The 26,900-nt window shown below is 36.6% G+C and overlaps 1 protein-coding gene across 4 annotated transcripts in view; it reads left to right on the top strand.

Moving 5' to 3' along the window:
- astn1 (astrotactin 1) overlaps positions 1-26,900 on the top strand; it is a 333,499-nt gene that overhangs the window by 156,384 nt on the left and 150,215 nt on the right. For all 4 annotated transcript variants that reach the window (XM_055032916.1, XM_055032915.1, XM_055032914.1 and 1 more), the window contains one exon: positions 6,595-6,722. In XM_055032916.1, the coding sequence (XP_054888891.1) occupies positions 6,595-6,722 (128 nt within the window). The remainder of the gene's footprint in view (positions 1-6,594; positions 6,723-26,900) is intronic.

Below are 26,900 nucleotides of genomic sequence, written 5' to 3'. Positions count from 1 at the left end.
AGTCAAAGTCAGTGTTTTTGCTTGTAATGTTTTATTTATTTGGGACATAGCCCTCTCTCTTTGTCTGTGCGTGTGTGTGTGTGGATGGAAGTACAAGGATATGTGTGTGTAGTAATGGATCAGCTCTGTGCTCCTAGTGTGCTTCTCTCTTTGACTGCCCAGAGCATCAAATGTGAGAGGGGTGGGGACTGACGGAGAAGCAGCAAGTGGTGTGAGCAGGTGGCCGTTGACATGACACTATGAAAGACAAAATAGCCAGAATGTTGAACTATGCACATAAATGCATAGTCACACATACACACACACATACACACACCGTCACAGTTCTTTCAGCACCGTCCCTCCACAGCATTGGCACTCGCACACACAGAGCTGGTTTGATTCTCCCTCCCCAGGAAGTATGCCTTATGGTCCATCTTTGAAGCGCACCAGCCCTGGAAACGCTTCTCATGTTTGTTCCGTCTTTGCTAAGGGAAATATATCCCAACCTCCCTTTGCAGAAAGGTTGTTGTTTTCATAAATGAAAAGGTTTATTTATTTGATTTTCTGACATTGGTGAGCAGAATGGTGTGATGGGGAAGGGGAAGGGGCACAGGGTGACTTTGGTTGCAAAGCAACCTGAGAGGCAACTTCCCCCTGAAAGAAGGTCCTACCCGGGTGACATCTCGGGAGCGGCGGGCTCGATGTGATTCCGGCTTCAAATTACAGAACGCTTTGACAGGGTTTCTGTCTTCCTGTCTCAGTGGGAGCCGGTGGACTCCCCGTAATGAGATGTTAAAAAGCTAACCTCCTCTCATTACTCCTAACTGTCCTCCCCTTCCTCTCCTCTCTATTCCTCTCTCTCTCTCGACAAGCTCAGAGCAGGTTTTAATGAATATTTTAGTGCCCCTTGTTCTCATTCTGCTTGCTGCTTGGGATCAATGATTAAGTCAATGCTCCTACCTGACACAGCTCCCCAACCCCCAAACTATTTTGCGAGAGCATTCTTTTTATTACGCCAAAACCTTTTTTTTAACTTGCAGCACCACACCCTGCATATCACCCTTGAGGAATTCCTTCATTTACTCTCACTTAATCAAAACATAAAATGTGTTTGCTGTAGACTAATATAGGTGGAGGGGGGTTAGCTAGTAGCTTTAATTGTCTCTTATTGAGCTTCATTGTCAAGGGAATCACTGTAAGGAAAGCACACAATAGCGACAGGACGGCTGATATGCATCAAAACCATCTAAGTGCTTTGTCACATTTTGCATTCAAATAATTTATCAAACAGGTTCTCACTTTTCTGCCAGTCCAGCTTAGAAAGAAAAAAAAAAGCTTCACTTCCTTCTGACAGTTTTGTAAAAAAAAAAAAAAAAAAAAAAACTTTTGTGAACATCCAAAAGAGAAATGAATGATGACATCTTCACAGTGCCAGATGGTTGTTAAATGTTACATGTCATCCTCTAACAAAATTAACAGTGAAAATTGTCAGACATGAATGCACTGAATGGAACCAAGCTTGTGTCCCACTTAGCATGCTTCTAAGAGGAAAAGAAAAAAATCACTATCTTCAGCAAAACAACCGAGATCCAGTCATTACAGTCCCTATTTATGTGCTTTGTTAAAATGACAGCTGAAATCATGCAGAAATACTTTCAGCAGGAAGTGACAGATGTTTGATTCCAGCGTGATCAAATCCCAGCCAGCCTTGTTTGTGATTGCTTTGGGCTGCAAATTTAGCAGCACATAACTTATATTTCAGTGCAAGCTGATGAGCCACACGGCACAGTCCAGGAAAGAACATAATCTAACTAGCGTCATCTTCCACCTTTCCTTGTCACACGTGGGCAGTTTTCCAAGGTATATTAAAGAAGGTTTTCTAGGAGTCGTGGTTGATTTCAGTGCCTCTTCTTTACACCTCAGTGTTTCCACTTAATGTGCCGAGGTAAAGGTGAAGTGCTGTGAATATTTTCCAGATGCACTGTAAGTCAGTATCTGTGAAGATCATTTGAACATTTACAGTTGCACCTTTTGAACAGAGTTTTAGTGTGAAACCACTGTAAAAGCATCAGGCATAGTAGTGTTATTGTTAAAATGTCTTTTATGTTTTTGTCAGGGGAGCATTTTTTTCCTCTTTTGTTCTCATACCGTCTCTGCCACGTTCATCAGCAAAAAGCAGACTTGGGAGGAACAAGTCAGACCGTACTTTTTGTGTCAAACGGCACAATTTACATAAACAGCACCAACTAGAAAGAGTTTGTTTTTTTCTCTGAACCACTGAAATGATACAGATTCAGTGATTGATAGGAATTCACTGCCTATCAAAAAGATGATGCTTTAAAGTGGATCAAAGTATAAGAATTGCCCTACATTTTACTAATGTTAAATGGCTAAAATTACCCTTGATTTTTCACAAGTATGCATTTATTAAATATTAAATAGTTTTTCTTCATTTAATTGCCATCCATTGTATCCTACTTCTACTAAGTATCAATAAACTAAATAAAAGAATGTAATAGGCAAGGTCTTTTTAATGCAACCCTGAGATATTAAATCATAAAAACATGTATTTGGACTAAATTTCATGATTGAATGTGGTTCAAATATTCATTTGGAAGAGTCAACTGCATAAAGTATGAGAGGTCATGACTGGTGACAAAAACCAAAATAACTTTGTGAGACCTTTGCTACTAGATGTTATTTATTGAAGTCAGGTAACATTTCCATGTAGCAGATTAAGAATAATCAGTAGAAAATCACTTAAATCATCAGTTTTCAATGGGTTTTAAATGCCTTAAGGTAGTATGATTTGTTAGATCTTACTTACATCCTTAAAGTTGCACACAAAATGACAACTGAAAAAGAAGGTTTCAGCAAAGGGACAAAATGACCAGCATTCATTTGGTAATATTTTCCCAAATAGGCATATCTCACTAAATAATGTGAAATGTTTCCCTTTTGTTTTGCTCACATAATGATTTGACCAAATCTGGCTTTTGGCTTCAGCAAAAGATTTCTTTAAACTAACTTAAAATGTAAGATGTCAAAAACTTGGGGTTGTTTTTTAACTACTAAATCCACCTCATATGGGCGATAGCCAGTCTCCACTAGCTACAGTCTAAAGTGAAGAACCTCAGGCGAACACTGGGGCTTCAGTAGACATTTATGGAATCGAGCACATCTGTGACGCTGAGCTGACAAATAAAGCTGACAATAGTTTACTGCATCTGTTTCTGGTTATGCCACTTCCCTGTTTCTCTGTAATTTTGCATTTAGTTCAGTCAAGATGTTTAGGCTGCATGAAAAAGATTCTGGCTGATCAACACACAGCTTTGTTTCTCTAATTACCATTTCACCCTCAGCTACACCGTGTCTATAAAATCTCAAAGGCATTTTAATGTTACATTTCACACGGCCATTCTATCAGCGTTTTGCTTCAGCCTGTGGGTTCTGTTGTTCCAAAGCTGTGACTTTCCCAAAGGCATCACTTTGTGCTTTGTAAATATTTGTGTGCTGTTTTTACAGCTCAGCCCCCGTCAAAGACTGCATGAATCAAACGAAGCATTATATGGAGTATATATTAACAGCAGAAGTACGTGGAGTGTGAAGCTGAAAAATCTTTCATGCATTTTAATTGCCCACTCATGTATGTTCAAAGACATAATACTATTATCACTTGGAGTACCTACAATTAACATACACTTGGTATAAAATGTTTACAGCAGAAGAAACTATTTCTCTGAAATTTTGTCTTGGAATATTGTGTACATAAATCATAAACACCAACCTTAAATGAGGCAAGAGAAATCTCCAGTTACTCCATGTACTCTTTGGGTAATTTTGGTTGGTCAACCAGTGATGCAAATCTTCACAACTTTTCCATGTTTTCTGCATTTGTGCAGAATGGGTTTCACATGGCCTTGTAAATGGTTCCAGACTGATAGATGTCAATGATTTTTTTTCCAAAATACAAAAACCGCATGCACGTCCGTTTTTGATTATAGTACCGTCTTGCAAATTGGTTTAAACTGTTTACAGTTTGCTTACAAAATGTCCAATTAAGAAGAGGCACACAGTCTTAAGGCTGGCTGTACTTTTATAAGAAGCTTGGGTCAAATTAATATGCAAGACTGATTACCTCCAATTACAAATCAGCAAAAAGTTATTATACCGCCATTGCCCTTTTGCTTTACAAGGCAGTTTAATGTCTTATAAGCCATGGGTACAGGTTTATGGCTGTGATGGTTTGTATTCGGTCTCACTACTCTCATTAAGCTGGTTTCTAATGGCAACAGTCACTTTTTCTCCACTGCAGAAAAACCTCTGATGAACCTCTCCTACATCAAACACAAGTCGGATAAAGTTGTTCACTCTCTGGTCAACTTTGTGGCATATTTATCGGGCTACAAATTATTATGTACAAACTTAACTGTGATCATGAAAGTCACGTAACAGCAAGCATAGCACATCTTCTTTCCTGAGATGTATTGTATTTTATACAGTCTGATCCTTCCTCACCCTGAAGTGAATAGAAGGAACATGCTTATTCATGCAGCATTGAACTGAAATATTCAATAAAACATTACTTGTATAAAATGTACAGTACAAGGTTACAAAGGGCGTTTGTAAGTTGTGAGCCTGGAGTGAAGATAATGACTGCAGTTTCCTAGAGGAGAAAAGAAGAAGATATTTCCTCATTAGCTGTGGTCTTGAGACAGCTGAAGGACTTAAGCCACTGATTTATTGAAGTTGTTATGTTTTGAAACCTTGTTGTGACCCTAACCGGCACCGTGAGTGGGGGTGATGAAATGGGCCCTGTTACGGAGTTCAAGCAGGAGTCATTTGCTGCTAAAGAAAATAGACATAGTGAGTGAAGACACCCTTAATGCTTTTTACTGTAGCAGTACAAATAAACTTTCCTATGTGGAGTTTTTTCTTTGTTTTTCCACTATTCCAACCCTATTCCTACATCCAGGCATGAAGCCAGTTAAAGTAACTAAAATAGAACACTTTTGTTGTTGTTGTAGACTTTGTTTTTTGTTTTCTGGTGTCTAGTTAAAGTTTTATTGAATTTTAAACAATTTAGGAGATTGCATGTCAGTTACCTTAGACAAAAAAAAAATGCTACACTTGCAGATGCCACTACTAGTGGTGTTTTAGATCTATGGACATGGGCGGGGCATGCAGCAGCACCAGCTTCTCCGTCAGATACGTGTGGATGATATGGGCTTTTTTTAAAGACCTCAAGTATTATGCCCACATATTTATCTTCTAATGCTTAGATTATTGTAAGTCTTTGTAAATTGGGTTTGACCTGTGTTAACTTTATTGCTTTCAAAATTCATCTTCCTGTTTGAGATAAATAATGCTTTGACTTGAACTCTATTTATATGGTCTTCAATATTTTGCAGACTTATTAATCATTACATTTAAGTCCTTTTCAGTTTGCTGCCTCCAAACTCTATAAAGTTTAAAGATGACGCTTTAACCTCTGTAGTGTTAAAGTAGTTTTATTTGGTTTAATCACATGCATACAGTCTTTACTTGTTTATTGGTTTTGTTTTTATTCACTGCTTATATATGTTATCTGACCTCTCCTATTTTGTTGTAGTTTTTTCATTATTATTATTGTGCATGTATATCACTTTGATGCAAACTAGTTTTTTTTTTCTCAAATGTGCTCTGTTGAATGAAAATGGAATATAAAAAGTCAGTGGAGAAACTTGCATCTGAAAGTGGGTCACTGGAGGGTCGTGAGTAATCATTAAATGAAGCAACGGTGTTGCTGAGCTGGCCACACGACTCCAATCTCTCCACTAACCCAAGAAAATGGTTTACAATAATTAAGACAGCATAAACCTCACATCTTGGTAAATAACATATCAGTCGCTTAAAAGGGGTACTCAGGATGAATTATGTAAAATCAACTTTTTTGAGCTTCATGTTATAATGTTATGCCCTCAAATAATGCATAAAATATTTATAACAACTTTTTTGATAATCAACATAAAGAATTAGTTACATTGGTGAGTTCTAAATTATTTTAAGTTGATCTGAAATATCAACAAGTATTTGGGATTAACATAAATGAAAAAGTACTCCAAGTTTAAAAGAGAACAAAAGTATACTCAAACATAAAGGGGAAATAAAAAAAACACCAATAAGTTTATCATCTTTTAATAGCAAACAAATGAATATTTCAAACTTTTTTTTTCAGTGTTAATATTTTTGGTTGTATAATCCTCTACATGCCTCAAAGTGTCTAACACTGTTGACACTCAGGCAGCACCAGTGGCAGCTGACTGAACAAATAATATATACAGTCTGTCAGCCAGTCTGTGGAGCAAGATTGGGCTTCACACATCTTTGCACATGTATTCACATAATGCATATCATTTGTCCGTCTGCACTGAGAACCAGTCACTTCCATGTTTTGGACATAACTAATTATATATATTTTTAATCAGTGCTACCTTGGCCACATGATTCATTTGTCAAAATGCCAATATTCTATAGATGTTATTTCTGCTTCTGTTTTCTTCTTTGTCATGTTGGTCCACTGGAAAAAAAAAAAAGAAAAAAGTAACCTCCTGTTGTCTGTCTTTTCACCAGGCAGAAGAACTTTGCCCGAGGCATTGAGCAGCAGCTCCCAGATGGCATGGTGGTGGCATCGGTGCCAACGGAGGTCCAGTGTCACGAGGAGCTGTCAGACCCTGTGCCTGACCCAGAATACCTCACGGGTATGAAACCATATTCCATAGTTTCCTCTCTTGGCTCACGCCTGCACTGCAGTGTTTTATCACTGGCTGGTCCAAATCCAAATATGTCAGAAGATATCTGCATTTGAGACCTTAATAATGTGACAAAATGTTTACAAACCCAAGGTGTTTGAACAACTATGGTGACATTTAGGCCGTCATTTACAATGTGATGATTGGTGACTTGAGTTCAACAGCAAGTTATGAATGAAGCTGACAACTTTGTAAAGGTCAATACCACAACTTTGTAACTCCAGGTGGCTCCCAGGCAAAAGTTTACAATTTGCTTTACAGCAGGTGTATTATTTTTAACCACAATAAGGATCAAAATTACAATGCTTTTAAAAAAAACACATTTTATTGATTTAACATAGGCCAACTTTATGACTTTTAAGGAACCATAATATTTTTAGCATGTTTATTCTTGTGCATTTTTTTTATTAAAGGTTGAGTGTAAATTGTACAGGCTGCAAGACGTATGTAACCATAAAAGTATCAGCTGTGGGCAGCTACTGAAAATAACAGAACGCCAAACAAAAATGTTTGAAGGGGGAGGAACACTTTCATGAATTGGTTTATGAATGAACTATTTTTTTTTTCCTTTTTTGTAATGTTGTAACTTCATTCAACTTTACAAAATTTAATATGAAAAAAAAAACATTTGAATGAATGATTACATTTATAAAATTTAAATTAGTAGATTTTGCCAAATATAAAAGAGTATCAAGCAGGTTCCATTCTATAAAAACATAAAATCATTCCTTGGCTTGCCATGCATTTCCAGAATACCATAATTTTGCATGAATCATAAGGATATGTCATGTTTTTTGTTGAGCATAGACTTACAGTCTGAACTTAAAATGATGGGGGATTTTTTAGATAATTTAGCTTGAACAATATATTGTTTTAATTTGTTTTTCCTGTGTCATTTCAGTTAAAGAGCAAATTAAGTCTTTAAAGAAGAAATCTCATAAATAAAGGGAGTATATTCTGCAGAACTCCATACATGTATAATAATTTTGACTTCATTCACCAGGAGACTTAAACTTAGTGAAAGTGATTCAGCATTTCTCATGGGTTTTTTTTATTTGGACCGGCTGCTAGATTTACTTTCTACACCCGTTTAAGTGGCTGTAAAGTGTCTCAGTCCAGAGTACAATTTGTTGTGTTTTTGAAATAACAGCAGAGATGTTGGGCTTGTCAGAGTAGCAATTTAAAGCCACATCATTTGAGATTGTCTGAACTGTGATGGACAATCAAATAAGACGGGACAGCGGCAGCTCAAACTGCTTTTCTTGGACAAATTTGAGGATATTAAAGCCGCCTAATCTAAATGGATCTGCCTTTGTCATACCCCTGAGCCCTCATTTCCCTCATCTTCCGCACTCGGTCCCTAGCTCTGCCTGCTCAGTTCAAACCTTTTTATCCATCCATCGCCCCTGGGTGTGAAGTGCACACAGCCCAGCACAGCAGCACTTCTCTAGTGACTCTTTTCTGGGCTTTGGATGTAACAGCCGTGGGCCTCACTCAAAAGTAATATCATGAATTGAGATATATTTCCAGCCCATCCAGCAGCGCAGCACAGTAGCAAGCAGCACACTTTTGGGTCACTGTGTTTTTTGGGGTTTTTTTTTTACTATTCTATGAAATTATGGTAGAAGAAAACAGATTATTGATGTTGCAGCAGGGGTGTCAAACTCCAGTCTTTGAGGGGCCGATGTCCTGCAACCTTTAGACGTGTCCATGGTCCAACACTCCTGAATAAAATGGCTAAATTACCTCCACAGCGTGCATTCCGGTTCTACAGAATGCTGCCAATGATTTCATTATGTGATTCAGGCATGTTGACGCCAAGATGCATCTGAACGTTGCATGACAACAGCCCTTCAGTTTGACACTTGTGAGTATGTGGAAACTATAGTGCAGAGCTGTCCAAATCCGAGAGCCTGTATCCTGCATATTTTAGATGCTTCCCTGGCTCACTGCACTTGAATCAAATGAAGGGCTCCTTAATAGGCCTCCATAAAAAATGGTAAGACACTGAGAATGTAATCGAATCATTAATCCAGCTTCATTCCAGCAGAGACACATCTAAAACATGCAGGACACCAACTTTCATTGGTGTGGCATTGAAAAAAAAAAGATGATTTCTTATGAACACAAATGAGGTTTTTCACTTCTTGAAACTGGTTAAACCTGGTTTCACAATTACTTACATATTTTTAGCTGAATTGAAATTTTATATTGCTTTAGTCAGCAACAAATAACTGACCAGCTTGTCAAAGAAACAGGTAGACTAGAGGCAGTGCAGTCTTACCACGTGCTACAAACAGCCTGAGAAGGCAGCACTACCACTTTCTCTTGCATCTCATTACAAGAATGTAGAACCATAACTTTTTGCCTTTGACCTTATTTTTGTCATTAAAACCTTTAACTGAGCCAAGCCTAAAACAGACCTCCATGCTTACTTTTAGCCACATCACCACATCCACCCATACAATGGTCTCATTTAACCGTTATATTTTATTTATCAAGTACACTTTTAATCTAAGCCAAACATTAAATGGTTGAAAAAAAAGCCATTCCTTAAACATTTGTTGTATTGAATCAACTTCCCTCTAAACCTGAAAAGTACAAAATGTTTGCTGGTAGGGAGCGCTTTTCTGCTCCTGGAAAAAGTTGGGTGCAAAAGGCCAAAACTGCAAAAGAGCAAAGTTGTGAATCAACACATGCTTATAACTGAGTTAGTGCTACTCCCCATCAGTCTTATCGTACCCTTAAGGGACATATGATGCATATAAAGTTCTACGCCCCACTTACCTACTGGTCTTTGGAAACAGATGGCCCTTCATAAGCTCATTGAATTCTTTCTTTAAAATACTTGCTATCTCCCACCTCACTGACAGTAAACTGTGAAAGCATCAGTGTAAAATCTTATTTCATCTTCACAATCTTGGCTGGGAAAGTGGTGGCACCGTCCACATGAAGTCACCTGGGGCATCTTCTCACTTTACCGCACCTGTTCTCTTGGCCTTCCCATATCCACAGCGTGAGCAAACGCAAGCGGCCGACACAATCCTCTCCAGTCCTATCTGGCTGGCTTCCTTCCACCACCACTCCTCTCCTGGCAAGCCATCAGCACTATCACCAAGCCTGAAGTTAATTGCAAGGCTCAGGTAATTGTCTGTGGTGTATACAGGCGCGCAGAGGAGGCGCCGGCAGGATGAGCGTCTGTTGAGCCGCAATGAGCACATGCCACCTCTCTGTCCCTTGGTGATTCATCCAGGTTTTGTTGCTTTGGTCAGTGTATTTGTCACAATGTCAGCACTCCTTGTTCCTCCCCACTCTAGTCCACACAGGGGTGAAATCATTCATCTTTCTTTTCATCTCTCCACTTGGAAGTCATTCATCACAAGGCCAGAGACCTCCATCAATTATTCCAATGGGAGGGAGACTAAGAAAAGAGAGTCTTTTGAAAGGCAAATACATCTTGATTTAATTGGAAAACAGGTAATCCCAGCACAGCGGCACAGATTTCCCCAAAGATGGAACTTGAGAGATAACTGACCAGAGGAGAAAAAAATACACTGAAAATTTAGGAAGAAAACAGACAATGGAGAGTAGGAAGGGAAATTAAAGTTTTATTGTTTGAAGGACTGGTTGAAAAGAACAAAAACCTGAAGGAGAATCTGTGGGAAGTTTTTTTGGGTGAGCTTCCAGGGGAAAAAAAACAGAACAGGGTCCTGACAAAGGAATCCATTGGTGGAGGTTAAAAGGGCAGCAAAAGAGGCTTAATCTGTTGGTATCCCTTCTGAGAAACCCCTTATAATGACACGTTCATTATTTACAGCTTGAGGCGATCTCTGCCTCCGATTGGCTGTTTCAAAATTCTAGTGTGAGAAGATTTGGAAAAAGAAGACTAAAGGTAAAACTGTCGTCTCTCACTGCAATCATTCCATTTCACTTTTTGACGAAGAACAAGACTGATACTTTTAGAGAAATGACTGACATAAACTTTTAGGTGTTTCAAATCAAAGTTTTATGCAGCCGTTTTCACAAGCCTTCATGTTTTTTTGTTGTTTCGCCATTCTTGCAGGATTCCCCAGTCCATAAATTTTAGTGTGGTAAAAGGGCGGGTTTCTTTTAACTCTTTTTTTTTTTTTAAGACGTCAAATACTTTAGTTTTTTTTTTTTTTTTTTTTTTTCCAGTAGTGGGTAGATCTAGATTTTCTAAAGTCTTTTCATGTGTACTGTGAAAAAAAATTGTTTTTTTAAAACAAGTTTCAACAGTGGGCTGGTCCAAACAGGAGCCAGACCACAGTATACTCATCCATAGGTTCATTTCTTTATTACATATCTTGACCACTGATCAAACTAATAAGACAAATATACTGAAACATGTAAAGAATGTTTTTATGGTACACTTACGTATAGCACGTAAGTGTACTTGAGACAAATAGTCACCTGTAATTTGTTTTCAGTGCCTGGTGCAACTCTTACTTTTGACCTGTAGCAAATAAAACTCCACAGCTGCAAAAAAAAAAAATAAAAAATTGCAACACTCCAGAATATTACCAGCACCTTGTGGCTGATTAAAACTTGAAGACAAAAATCCAATTCTCTGAAGTAAGGCTCTTTTGTGTTAGAAATTTATCTTGTATTCCTGCTGATTATATCCCACAAGAATTCTTCCAGTGGCACGTTTTGGTTTTTTTCTTTCTTGAGATGTGCAACGTTCACTGATACGTTCTTATTTGTGTGTGTGTGGATATGTGTGCAAGAAAAAAGGAAAGGCAGACTTTCGGATTCTTCACGCTTCAGCACCATGAAATATGATATCTCGCCATCGACGTTAATAAAAGAAAATCCCTGATAGCCTTTCACAAAGCATTTTGGGGGTTGAATATAGGTGCACCCCATCCCCCACAAAAAAAAAAAAACACTTGAGCTACAATGTATGAAATCACTGTTGGGTGAACTTCAGACTTTTTTTCTATTAGAATTTGACTTGACATTTATGCTGAAAGGTTAAGACACAAAGTTAAATGCCAATTGTTCCAAACTCAGCTCCTATCCATTAATAATACATGGTTATTGGTCCAGAATGCAATTTAGGCTAATGAATATCCCCGTAATCAGTGCATTTTAATATTTAGAGCCTTGATTGGATATAAATTGATCAACCAATCATTTTGGAAGCAAGATAAGCTTCTTTTTTTATTTATTCTTCTTTCAGCCAGAGCAGACTGAGTTTTTCCCATCAAGGTCATCTTTTGAATTACTGTATTCTCCTCATCTTGTCATTTTCAACTTGCTCTCCCCTTGGGTTCTGCTTGTGGCCTCTGTGCACACTCCCTGTGCTTCCAGCCTTTAGATATGTCAGCACTGAGATGGCACATAATCTATATTTTATAAGGCCTTGATATAATTGGTGGCAGTGAGGGAAGGTCATGCCTTCAGGGGCCTTCTTCTTTCCCCCATTGGTTTCCAAGACGAACTGCTCAAACAACAGCCCTCTAGTCAGGAATGTAGGTTGGAACTGAAGAGGCAGATTAGGCGGTCGGTACAGTGCCACTGTTTTAAGGCAAGTGGAGATTCAGAGAGTGCTGAAGTGTAGAAATTATTCAGCATGTATTTACTTTGAAACTTGCGCGTGGGTTTTGATTTATGCAGCCCTGAGACACATACTTGAGTTAGTTCTTAAGCACAACAGCAGTCTGGTTCATTGGACTGATCTTCGGTGTCAAATTTGTGGGAATAACCCCTGCGTCGAGTTTGCTTTGGTTCGACGAAGAGATCTTGCAGTAAAATGTTTCAAGTCAACTTAAATATAATCGAGTTTTGTTTCATAGGCAAGAAGAACTTCAGATGATGAAATGTTAAATTTATTTGCTTGCTTTATTAAGTGTGAAATGTTGCATTTTTCATATTTCTTTTTTAGATTATGAATAAGGACTATGCTCTTCAGTTTTGGTGTCTTATTTCAGGCCATTTTTTTTCTGTGGTATACACAGGAATAAGCTGTCCCAACATCTGTCTCTTGAGTCCCTCAACTTCAACTTTATAGCAGCTTTAATGAAATTTATTGACATTGATCTAGGAAAATAGCATTACCAAAGCCTTGAAAGCTACTAAAACCATATAATCCAAAACAGAAATAAACTGATCATTTTTGATTTCTAAATGGAAGTTGTTTTATATGGCTACTTTTTTTTATTTGTTTTTTATACAGTCTTTTATACAAAATTACTTTAAGCTCTTTTTTTTTTTTGTTCCAGTATTTCTTGCAGGTACAAAAAATGCAATGTCGATATTGATGTAATGCACATTCACACTAGTATTTCATGCAAGTCTCATAAATTTTAATGTGGAATATGAATTAAGATGAAGTAAAGCCTCCCCTTCGTGTTAAATTGCAAAATAAAGATGAGATGATGTGAATGCAGGCTCAATCATTTGCAATTTAATTTTCTGTTCCACTTTGCCTCTAATTAGCTGTTCGTCTAATTAAAGCAGAATTTAAGATAACTAGAAATCTTAAAAATTTATTTTTTAGTTAGTTGCTGTCATTAAGATCTTGTCAGGAGATGAACACAAACACAAACTACGACCAAAAATTATCACACAATGGCTAGATTTAAACATAGTAAATGGTAAACAAAATGTAGTCCAATTTAAAAACAAAAGAATACCTTGAACCAAGCATGACTTCAGGTTTATACATTACATATATATACATATATATATACAGATACATATATACATTAACATTATATGTGGTATCTCAACATTTAACATTTTTGAACATAACTTATAAAATATTTTGCAGTTTGGTTTAGCTTTAGATTAAATTAGGTATGCTTCCATGCCAGATGTATGGAAAGATGAGGCTGGTGCTTTTTTAGCTTAAAGCTATTAAGCTTTGTATGTTCATGTGACATATTACATTTGACTAGCATTAAAAACTGTCTTCATCTCAAATATATCAACCAAATCAATGGCGGAATAGCCAGAAATGAGGATTGATTACTTGTCAGTTTCTTTCTCGTTTGTGTTAAAGCTTAGAAACTAATCCTAATTATATAGGAAACACTAATTTTCTGTAAAATATTTTCTTTTCACTCCTAACAAAAAAGCAAACAAAGTATATTTGCAAACACACATATGTATATTCTTATGTCTGGTGTCTTATAAAGATTGATCTCTATCCTTCTGTAGATGTTACTGTTTTTTCTTTTCAATAAACTAAACTATTAAACACTAAGAAACACACAAAAAGTATCATGTCTAGTTTAAAATACTGGGTAACAGGTTAAGTTTGTCAAGTTTAATTTTAACTTATCACTCTGAGGTATATATAGATGTTACTAACTTTGTATTTATGACCTAAGATGGAGTAGCTTTTTTTAATTTTCCCTTGGGGATCAATAAAGTCTATTCTATTCTATTAAGCCAACAAACATAATCCAACTGCAAATTTTAAAAAAATTCAACCATTTTAGAAATGTTTAATGACAATATTTTCCTCTAAATTATGTTCATCATTAAAAATTAATCACATGAAATACGAACACTTTTAAAATATCAAACTTTCAAATGGTTTGGGAGAAATGCTTATTTTCAAATATATTTATCTTTTTTACTTTCACTTTCAACACTCGAGTTCCTCGTGGCTTTTCCACATGATCGCGATGCTTCTGCGGCAGCAGTGGTATTAATTTATGCTGCTTGGAGAACAGATGATAAAATACATCTAAGATGCTGCCCCCACAAGCCTATTTATCAGCGGCTCCTGGTCCGAGCTGCTCATCCTCAGAGGTTGGTGAAGGGCATCTACAGCCCATCATTTCACCAGCTTTGTCATCGCCCCCCTTCCGGGCTCTCCACTCTTCTCCCTCCTGGGAGACAAAATAAACAGCTAATGCTGACATGTTGGTTCCCATACCTTTGTCCTTTTGTTCAAAGACATCAATCAGGCTCAGCAAATTGTAATCTGTTGCAAGATTTTGTAGACATTCTTATTTTGCTCACATTTCACACTTGAAGACTCATGTAAATGACAACAAGCGAGCAGCCACACTTCGACTCGCCCTGAGCATTGACCCGGTGATGTCCCTGCACTTTAGCAGAGCTCCTCAAACTAAAAGGGTAAACCCTTGTAGCCCTTCCTGTCACATCACTTTCTGGTATTGAATAGTTTTCAGCTTTGTCATTGTCCATGACTCTCATTTCCTAAGTGCTTTCCTCTCTTCCTCCTTTCTCTTTTGAGTGTCAGCTTGTATTGAACTCGTTGAATGTCAACCGAGTCTGACATGACTCGAGGCTCTCAAATGCATGACATATAGTGAAACTTTGATGTAATGTACAGAAAGAAAGCCATTTAAGAAAAGAGCGTGCAACACTGCTTTGATTTTTAAGAATTGTCTGTCCATAAAACAAACTCTAGAAAGAAGAGTATCGATAACATTAACAGTATTTAAGAAAAAATGGGATGCATTATGTTTGTTTGACTTATTTTTATTATTATTATTATTGTTGTTATTATTATTACTGTGAGAAAGGTCTTAAATCCTTGTTTTACTATTTGTGTTCATACGTTGCCTTTTATCATGCTTGCCGTTTTCAGCCTAGATGCAATTTGCATTAAGAAGGTTTGAATCTGGCGTCTTATCGGCTTTTCCTTTCCATGGGTTGTGTCAAAAAGCCTTGCAGTGTAAATCCCCAGACTGTTCACAGAACCACTTCTGTTTTCAGCCAGAACTGAAGATAACTATTCAGGCTCAATTATTATTCAATGCTCAGTCCATACCGCCAATAGTAATCACATTTAGGAAGGGTTTTAATTTATTTCTCCTCAATGATTAATTGCACGGAATTGCTCTAGCCACTTCCTGTGTTCAACGTCAGTTAATTGGCTGACAACATTGGATGAGATAATTGATACAGCCGGGGGCCATGCTATCAAAGGAGGGGGAGGCTTAGGCTGCAGGTTCCTGGTGAGAGTCCCTGCCTGGTTTGCGGCCTCCTGAAGTCAGGGTGAGCAGAAGGTTTGTTTTAGACCAAATAAAACTTGGGGGGTTGGAGTCCAACCTTGGGTGGATAAATGAGGATTCCTTTGATCAAGTGCAGCACAAGCGACTCTGTCAGAGGCTGTGGAGTTTGGGTTGTTTGTCTTTAGAGGTAGTTTAAGGTCAACAGGAACCCATTACTTACTGGGCCTTTTTTCCACTTCATACCTCACCTGATCAAAGCTAACCCTTCAAAACTTTTATAATGTGCTATCCTCAGTTTAATTGTTCAACTTTGTCTCGAGTGCATGCAATTGTTGGGTGTTTTTACCCTGCATCCATTTATCAGGAGTTCTTTATTACCATTAGGTGCTATATAAACCTAATTTAAACATCTGAGTCTGAGTTTTTCAGAAAAATAATTAATTGAACATTGTGCTGAACCACGTGCTATTTTTTTCTGGACATTATTCTGCAAAAACATCAAATCTCAGGTGTGATTTCAAATTATTTAGGGATTCCACAGTGAAACAATTAAAAAGATCACTATAGACAAACACTCATAAGCAAATGTGTTTAACAAGTTAAGTACGTTTGTATATTATAAGTATTTTTTCCTTGTAAAAGACTTTGCAGTAGGTAATATTCAGTTACTTGATTGAATTTTAACTGCGCTAATAGCTAAAAAAAATAAAATCTTAATAGATTATGGCTTGGTTTTTGATAATCACCACTTAGTTTTTATGTATTTCTCTCACTTTTAGTGAAATTCTTTAAATTTGTTCAAAAAGCTCTAAATGTGAACAAACTGTGACGTCTCTGTTTAAGTTGTGTTTATTTTTAGATGGGGGAGATCAAAGTGGACATCTCTGCCCCCTTAATTCCAGCAGAACGGGGCTTTCGAGGCTGACAGAGAGGCAGTGATTCATAGTTCAGCCCAGACTCCCTCTCTCCCCAAGTCCCTCATAATTAAAGTTGAAGCATATGGCATTGTGGCCACGTAAGCACAGAGGTACCTGCTAAACTTGTCTGGCATCCTATTCCAAATCGCCAGCAATGGTCGTCCATTAACTCATCCCTTAGTGAAGCTAAAATTAAAGATGTGTCACCTTGAGCTGTCATAAGCCACATCTGGCAAGCCATCATTATGTCATCTTGACTTATTGATACTCTGTTTGTGTGGTTTGCTAGAGGTTAGGTATGATTTGTCTAGTTTATCATTTTTGGCATTGTTAAGCATGTGCAGTGAAGAAGATCAAAATTTTCAGTCAAACAAAGAGAATGTTTGAAATGAGACAAACAACTCAAAGAAATACAGTTGGAGAAAACGGAATTTAGTTTATTATTAATTCAAAAGATTGCTGAATTACTTAAACTCATCTCAACAATCAATAGAAAAGTCTCTAATGGGATTATACCACTGGGATTTTAAGCAATGTATATGAAAAAAAGCATCTTAATTTTCTTCCTTTTTAGAGCGATGAAGCTCAGTCAGTGACGAATAAATGACGGCACTTTGTAATCTAAGATGTCAGGTTCAAGTTTAACTTACCTTTTAGATACTTAATAATGCATAACACCTTGTAAATGTGTGCATTTCAACGTTTTATCAAAGTAAAACGTTTGGGTTTACAAATAAAATCAAACAGCTTTGGAAAATAAATGAAGATAAGTCATGTTAATAATAGAATTTGTAAAGGTGTGTGAATAATAGTCTTATATTTCAGTCATTACATCACTACATTATGTTTTCTTTTCCAATCTTTGGTAGACTTTTGTAGACTTTTCTATATGTGTAAAAAAAAAGTAGTAGATTAGTACACATCTGTAAAAAAAAATAGGTCAGAAACTTGATACATTTAGAAACCTTATGAAGAAGTAAAATTATTTCTAAGTCAGAGCAGAAATTGCCTTCTGTCACCCGAATGCACATACAAAACTACAGAAGCAAAAAAAAAAAAAGTTAAAGTAACAAATATTTCTAGAACATTCAATTATTTAAATCAGTTGAAACTCTGACAAATTAGGACAAGTCTGTCTTGCAGCTATGCACAGAGAAGAAGATGGTACAGGGAGATAAAAAAAATAAATAAAGTTAAGAGAATGACATGCTCCTGCAATAAAATATACATTTGTCTTAAGGCTTTTTATACATCGGTGCCAGCAATCAGGACGGTCTGCAGCTGGAGTGAATCACCCTCTTTGTTTTTCCTTCAATATACTGAAGGAATATTTATTTATGCACTGACCTTTTTACAAGCAGACAACTGTCAAAGATCTTAAGCAGGTTTTTTTTTTTTCCCATCAGAGCACCTTAGTCACAGTAATCATTGCTTTTTATAAGCAAGGTTCTCAGGAGAAAAGCCTTTGTGAATAAATATTGTACAGCTTTAAAATACAGGACCCCTTTGGCTGTAGGCTGACAAAAAGAAGAGCTTGCTCCGTTGCATTGCACAATCATAAATACACGAGTGCTCCAGTTGTGGATGCAGCCAATTTTTTCAAATGAAAGTTGCATGATCTTCACTGCAGTCTCTTCAATCATGCTGCAAATCGACAGCTGACAGGGAGCTTTATGTAAGGAAAATCATGAAGACCCTGCCCATAATGTTTCTGCAGGGCTTTGATGTCCTAAATTTAAAATCTCTGCCTGGATATTTTTGCTTATTTTAATTGTATGCAGATATTTTAATATCCTGTGAGTAAATATATTTGCCCATTTATTCGTAACAACTGGAACTTCCAATATATAGCTAATTATTTTTGCAATTTACCATCTATAAAGAGTGACCCACAGATTAATTTCACTCCCTGGTACGGCAGGAGTGAAGCTACTGTAATAACCAGATATTGGAGTCTCCCCTTACAGGAACCATTGGAAATTTTTCAGGTAGCACAAAGTGTATCAGAATTACGGTAATGCAAATTTGGCTGGATTGCTGGTGCCCCGTTTAGGATTTAAAGGTTTAATATGCTACTTCAATACATGTTAACTCTTGGGCTGCTGGTGTTGCATCAAAAACGCTCTGAAACTGATATCTGGCTTGATGTAAATATCTATAATGTTTACATCTGAAACAGTATGTTGAAGTATTGAACTAATATTTGCATATTTTTTTTCTGGCTTAACAATAATTTGCTTTGCAGATTTTTCCATTTGGTTCTATTTAATTTTATAAGGACAAAACTTACAGAAGCATTTTTTTAATGTTTAATAGACTTATTGTTTCACTTTGGGCATCTTAAAATATGACCAGCGTTTCGCCTGCTTTTTGTGCAGTCCTTTCCGGCAGGGACGGCTCTCTGTGTGTACATGTGAAACATCATGGAAGTCGCTGCCGTGTCACTGGAAACCCTACTGGTTAAAGGAATGAACTCAGATTATATGTAGAAAACCTCACATTCAATTGACAAAGTAAAATGTCTGAACAATTTAGCGGTTTTGCAAGCTATGCACAAGAAAATAGACTGACATTGTTAAAAAATTTATCATGCAAAATGTGGCAACGTGTCTTGCTAGAGATGTAGCTGATGAAATGTGAAACATTAGACCTTAACAGCTATTGCAGGCTGAGTTTTTAAACATTTACAAGATACCTTGATCACGACCCTCAAAAACTGACTGGGATCAAATGAGGACACGCTTACTTAGAGCTGAATTATGAATATTTTGCCATTATCTGAGGACTGGAAGGTGTGATTTCTATTCTCAGTATTGGCATGTTCCACTCAGGCATTAGTAGAGGCTATTTCTTTTATAGTTCTTAAAAGTATTAGAATTTTTTATTTTTTATCTAAATGAGTTACTTCTAGGCCCTATGCCAGAAGCAACTCATATATACTAAAGGAGTCTTAATTTATTTTTGAACATGCTTAATTATGTAATAAAGTGAAAATATTAATTTTGTTGTATTACTATTGTTCAACTCAAGTGCTAGAAAAAAAACTTTAGCCTCAAGAAACTGAGATATAAAAATGAGTGCTCTACTCACAACCAGAAAAATAAAACGATGGCCTTTGGTTGACCGCGGCCCATAACCCTTTTATTTTTAGGATTATTATGAAACCTCTAGATACATCCCCTACTTAAAATATGAGCAATTGAGGAAATCCTTCAATTTATATATTTTTTTCCCTAGTGGTCTTTTTTTTGTGGATAATCATCCAAAGATTATCTCTGGTGACCTAAACTTAACTGTTAATTACTGTTCATCTTTCAGAGATCTACTTTGTTTGTGGTTTTTGTTTTAATTGCATTTGTCAAAAGAAGAGGAATCAGAACAGTGGTACATAGGTAGTTTCCTTGCTCGATCAAAGTATGGGTTTACTAGATAAACCTCGTCGTTAACCCCTCATATTTCTGCCTTCCCTCTTCTTCTTAAGTTAATCATTCATTCCCAGACTTATCCGGGAGTGAAATGGAGCACAGACGTGGCTAGTTAATGGAGTTCTATGAGCCATAAGATTACTTTCTTACCTGAGCTCATTCTCATGAATCTTTTTTTTTCTTTTTCTTTTTTCTGAGGGGAACGACTAAAATAACAAACCACTTCCCACCAAACCTGCAGACAGAACTATTTAGACAGGCTGTGGTTTCCGTCGCCTCCGTGTTGTCACTGTCAAGAATCGGCAAGCCGTGCATTTGTCTGGTATTCTGTGCCCGGCTTCCCAATGGGACAGAGTCACAAATGTTAACAAGAAAACTCAATTTACATTCCCCAAGCAGTTTATTTTGAACAGCCACAGTAAGAGTGGGACTTTTTTTTTTTTCGCTCTTTTCTCCCTGTGGAAATCACAAGTAATATTGACTTTATTTTTTTAGATTATTTTTTTTCCACACAGTCATCTTTAATATGTAAAACTGTGCTGTCCTGTTCATCATCCCCACCTAGATGTAAGTGTCATAATGCAATGTTTGATACTGTTGAATGGATCCCCTCTGATTCATAAATGTTTCTCATTGAAGTGGACACACTTATCAGCTAACATTTGGTAATGTAAGCGAGTTGATTTGTATAATTATAAAACAGAAAATAAATCTCCATAACTAATTATTCAAAACATGTTTCCACCTTTTAAAAATGCAATTATTTTCTCCAAACCTGGACCAATAAAGGGCAGACTAAAGTGATCAAAGTTTATTACAATCACTGTTGATCTTTATGTAGGGATTATTGAGTCATATTTTTCCATCAAGTCATTACATCTGTTGATGTTTTCCTTCTGAGAGACTTCTTGCTTCTAACAGATGCTTTATTTTAAACTGCAACTCCATGAATAGCGATTATATGTCAAGGTTTCATTCGATTCAGCCTTGGTTTATAAGTCTGGTGAAAAGTTGAGAACGAGGCTTTTCTCTAATTGCACAGTAAAGTCTAAAAATTGTTAAAGTACTAAGATATGTGACAATTCAGTTGTGCCAAACTACTGAAGGAATTCATCCTCCCCGCATCTTGCTGTTTTTTTGTTCTGTTCTTTTTTTTTTTCTTAATCCTATTTTGGTTCAGATGAAAACAAATAGCAGACATCTGCAAGATCAAAACGGAAAAAAACTCTACTTGAGAACTGAGCTGTGATCCTCAAGGCTGGATTCACTTCCCAGCAGACTTACTTCTCAGAGAGCTAAAATATTGATTTGAATTTGTTTTGATTTATGTAACTGCTACACTGTACGCATGCAAAGACCCACTCTGTCCCATCAATATGAGGATGAAACTCAGACCAACCTTCCTCATTGTTTAGATTTACAGCGTCCTCATTTTACATAAACTATCTCTCAGGACATTATTTCAGTAAATAATAAAAAATCCCTTTGTAACAGGGATATTTGAGGCCATAGTAGTTCTTTGACCACACTCCCTTTTTTATGAAGAACTTTTTTTGTTGATGCAAAAACCAGTTGGCTACATTTCCATTTTTTTGACTCTGATCAGTAGCAGTTCCTCTCTATTTATTAAATGCATGAAATCTGAAAACTCTTTACTTTTAAGTGCATCAATGGACACGTTCTTCAACTTGTAATGATGCACATCATTTTCATAGGAAAAACATCCAGTACAGCTTAATATGTACACATTGCAAACAAATACAGCGTTGTTTGAATCCTGAACACAGGCCTAATGTGTGTGGACATGCGTGAAACTAAATGTGCAATGCAACATTCTGAAAAAGTGGACCATTAACAAGTGATGGCAGCACAAAATGGAGGACTTCCAGCTACCACTAATTTTAATGTTTGGGAACTTTATGGTTTCTCCCTCATCTACGGTGGAGAAGGAAAGGTGGATGAAACCAAAACTGTGTTCACAAAAAACATTTTCATCAGTAATAATTGTTTCTGATTTCAACTGAATGAATCAACTAATCAAACAATATTGAGCTGAACTTAAATGCCACAGATACCAGCTAAAGTCCAAGTGTGACATTCGATCCAAAACGCTTCACCACACAACTGGTAATCTTACTTTACTAATGTTTATGTTGGCCAATTCTAAATATACTATGTTCATACTTTCAATTTCCTACTCTAATAATATTAATAGACTAAGTACAATGTATTTAAAATAGATTTTAATAAACAATCTGAATTGAAAATAAAGGACAAGCTGAAAGAAAATTGTCTATTTGCTTATGAGAGAATACAAAGAGAAATATGAAAAACTAGAAATAACACACCAGCTTGTATTCACAAAAGAAAACTAAAAGGAAAATGTCTGGATATTTCTGTATTGTTAATCAATATTTGTTTTTCAGACTTGTCACTGGTAGCATTTGCTTTGCCTGCGTCTGCATGTCAAGTTTTCAGCTTTTGGCTACACAAAGGTGAACATTCTATCAGGAGTGCTTTTGCTCCTTCAAAATGTTGTTTAACCGGGATGCGTATTATCATTTTCTTTGCACAGTTTTGATGAGACATTTCTACGCCTTGCGTTTCGACAAAAGGAATCAGTTGTCACGCAGGACACGGCCCTAAAAACGCTGCTTCTGTCTGAAGCTCGGCCAGCAGCTGTACAGGGAGAGTAAGTGAACTTGGGATGTTTGCAAAGTGAAGTTCAGTCAAATTAATCATTCTGTCAGACAATGAGAGCAGAGTACCCCAGGGCTAAAAGGGAGACAAGGCCTTTCAGCAAGAAGAAGAATATGCTGTGCTACTGTATGTGTTTGGGGCTTGTTATTCATTTTCACTTAAGGTGGAAGAGATGGGGACGGGAAGCTTATGTAGTGGTGTGCTTTCACTTTCTGTACACTGGTGAATAGATCTACCAGGCCGGGGAGCCATTTCCCATAAGAGGGGATAAATGTATGTACCTGAAGGTGAGGACAATGCAGGAACATCACATTTAGAGCCTTATTCATCAAGTTCATAGGTGGTGTCAGGCCTCTGCCAAATGTTGCATTTTCAGAGCAGTGTTTCGGAGAAACTGTCTCGCGCTTCCCATGTATGTTCACATCTGTTTTGTGTCCGTTCGGAGCATGCGTGTCTTCCAGAGAGAACCACACCGGATCTGGCTCCTCCGCAGCAGTGTTAACAGAATTTGTCCAACTTTCATTTGACTTAGAACGATAATCTAAACCTTTACATAAGTGTCTGAGATAATTACACACTCTTTCCGAGCTTCGTGCTAATAACTGGTTCTGTAATTATAAGCTTGTCCCCAGGAGTCAATCATTTCTTGAATGGTTACATATCAGGTTTTCGTCCTAATGAGGTCCTTTCAGTCATGCAGTTCAAACTCAAGCTCTTAAGAAATTTAACATTAAAATCTCTATCACAGTTGATGTATTAGGAATATAAAATAAAATTTTGCAACTCTTTTAATGAAATACTTCTAAACAATGTCAGTAGTTTTCCAAAATTAACAAGACCCACTGAAGCCATTTACCTTATTTCTATCTTGTTAAAAAATGATTAAATAAACTAAATAAGGTTTACATCTTCAAAAATAAAAATGTACCACTACTCAGATGTCTTTAAATATAGGCCATAAAGTAAGCCATTAATTGTGTTATTCTCTAAATATATATTTATGTTTTTAGATGTGGTTTGTCTCAAATACAGGTAATAAATACAATCATTAATAAAATAAAAATTTGTGAGTTACTACCAAATAAACAATCTGAGCCTTTTGAGTATATATAAAAAAATGTGAACTTAGGCACATTTGACTTTTTTTCTTAACATGCAAATCCTTGATAACAGTCCAACACTTTCACCATATTTACCATCATCCATACCATCATATCCATAACCAGTGCAGCTGCCCATTTCCAGTCGGCAAAATAGGTCTCCTATCCCTCAACACAGCCTTTGCGTGCATTTACACCTAAACTGAAATTAGAGACCAATTAACCCAACACGCAGATTTTTGGACAGTGGGACGAAATTAGTTTCCACAGAGAAGTACCCCAGGGTAAGATTTGAACTTTTAACATTGTTGAGGTAATTCAGTGTTGGAAACAACTAAACAATCACAATTTTGCAATGCTTCAATTCATCATACAAAATTATTAAAAGTATTAATTTTGGGAAATTAAATGTGCTGAATAAATGGACAGAAAGATGAAAAAGTTTATGTATGTATATATATATATATATATATATATATATATATATATTAAAATAAACATTAATACTTCCTTTCTCATTCTGCTGGCAACTGATGCATCTTCATTTTTGTGCCATGTGCACAAACCACCACCCATCACTGGAAATGGCAAACATCTTCCTTTCTTTATTCATCATCATTCATTTCTTTCTCAATTTTTCACATGTCCCATGTACCTTTAAAGCTCTGCTTTTCAGTATGCCTCACACATCAATTTATCTCACTCACACACACCCAGGAAAAAAAAAAAGATCTCTAAAATGCACATACACACAAAGTTCTTATCTTTTGCTTCCTTTCATCTATTTTCCCCTTCCCTTCTTTCGTCTCTGTGGTTGGAGGATGGCTGTCTCCACCACCAGCATCATTCAGATCCCTTCTGGATGTGGTTGTGAACACGGTGGGGGCAGTCAGAGTGATATATGGCCGTAATCCCACTGCTGCAGCATGACACGGCTGTCAGTTGCCATGGGAGACTACATGATTTATACTCTGCTGCTGTGCTTATGGTTTGATAAAAGTGATGTTAAGGGCCTGTTCCTGCAGCTGACAGCATCATTATTCGCTAAGCCATACAATAAATGTTGCATTGAAATATATCTATATTTATATATATATTTAAATACATTTTCAGCATTCTCCACAAGTTTGGTATTTTATAATAACTACTCTTAATGTTTGGTAAGGGTCTGTGTTCTATGTATTTGCTTTGAATTATTTGTCATCAAAGACTCTTAGTTCCCTTCTGCTCCTGTTTCTGCTGTGTGGCATTGTGGGATGTGTTTCATATGCCGTTGACTTTTATTTCATAAGGTTGTTGGTCAAAGTGGCACAAAGCGTGTACAATATTTGAAGATTGAGAAGTGCATCAAAGTGAAAAACATTTTTACATGGGTGGCTTCTTTGCGCTGATGAGATAGGCATTATTGATTTCAGCAGGGAAAATATTGTAAAATAAGACCAAATCAATACAAATAATATATAGGGCTGTAAAAGAACACTGTGTAAAGGCAACACGAAATATAAGATAACGCTATTTCCGAGTGTTGTGAGGTGTTTTTATTCTTTGTAAATTTAGTATCCACAGTACAGTGAGCCCTTTACAATATTTAAATAAGCTTTTAAATTTTTTACACATCCTGAAATATTTACTGAAGCTAAAGGGGAACTATGATACAAAATTCACTTTTTGGCCTATTTTTGCACTTTCATTTGCGTCTTTATTGCTTCTGGGAAAACCATCCAGCCATTTTCTGGCAATAGGTTAATGGTTTTTGGTGTCTGGACTTATGATGACATGACAATCAGTTGGTCAGTTGGTTGTATGACTGTATGGGTTGCACAATGGCTGCTGGAAAAGACAAGTATTTCTTTGTTGATTTGGCTGCTGCTGCATCCTTGATTATTGTGGAGAAGCCTGTCCTAACCTTTTTAAAAGTAAGTATAGCAGTATGTCTGAATTATAATAAAATTTTGTTGACAATGACCTAAAAATGATATATTTTTGTACTGTTCCGGATCATGTGAAATTTTAATTTGAAGCAACGCATCAAAAAAGGCTACAACTCACCCTTTAAAATGTACATAGCTTGCAGGAGAATATATCCATGCTTTTGCTCATTTTGCTTTATTTTGGTCTTTACCATCTCATCAGAGTTATGTGCAGCAGCTCTTATGCTGCCAACGCCTCCACACGATTATGGATCATTAATTTTTGCTGTCTGCTGTTTTATTCAGACCGGGTAATGCAATCTCAGTTTTAGACTTTTCAGACTTTTCTCTTCGTGGGGACGCTACAAAAACAATAACACTAAAGATGAAAAACAATGAATTGAAAGCCAAACCCCAGATGGGATTTAATGAAGATCCTCCAGTGCAGTAAGATGAAAATTTAAAAGCCAGATTATTTGTGGAATGATAACTGTAAGAGATGCCTCACGCACTGCTGCTCTATTTTTACACTTTTTTTTTTTTTTACACTACAAACATGTGGCTTTCTAGATAAACTTACAGAGATTATTCAGCCAAGAGAACCATGCTGACACAGGAGCTGTAGCTCAGGAGTGATCTGTTGATAGAAAAACGATCAGGAAAGCACAGATTTTATGGAACATTTGCAAGAATAAAGTCACTGTTGAAACAAAGTTATGAGAAGTTAATTTTGCAGATTACCACTACCCGTAGGGGCAACCGTGGTAGAAAGTATAAGATCAGGTAAAGCCTAAATTTCACAATTTTGATCAACGTGCAAAGCACTGCAACAAGAAATCTGGTCATTAAAGAAATGGAAAGGATTAAACATAAAATTATTTGAAAGCTCAAAATCCCAATAAAATTGAAGTTTATGGTTCTAAATTGACAAAATTGGAAAAAGTTCAAAGGGTACGACTGTTTTTGCAAGTCAGTTTATGTGCATTAATACATTGATCTTTCATTTATATCTAACATTACAACATTGTCTAATCAGTCGTCTGCATCTTTATTTCTTAATAGATTTTACTATAATCTTATACATTTTTGTTTCTTGAGTTCAACTCCTGATGGCA

The sequence above is a fragment of the Poeciliopsis prolifica genome, unplaced genomic scaffold (genome assembly GCF_027474105.1).
Source record: "Poeciliopsis prolifica strain line A6 unplaced genomic scaffold, Auburn_PproV2 SCAFFOLD008, whole genome shotgun sequence".
NCBI classification, from domain to species: domain Eukaryota; kingdom Metazoa; phylum Chordata; class Actinopteri; order Cyprinodontiformes; family Poeciliidae; genus Poeciliopsis; species Poeciliopsis prolifica.
The sequence above is the reverse complement of the archived record's forward strand: the minus strand, read 5'-3'. Positions and strand labels throughout refer to the sequence as shown.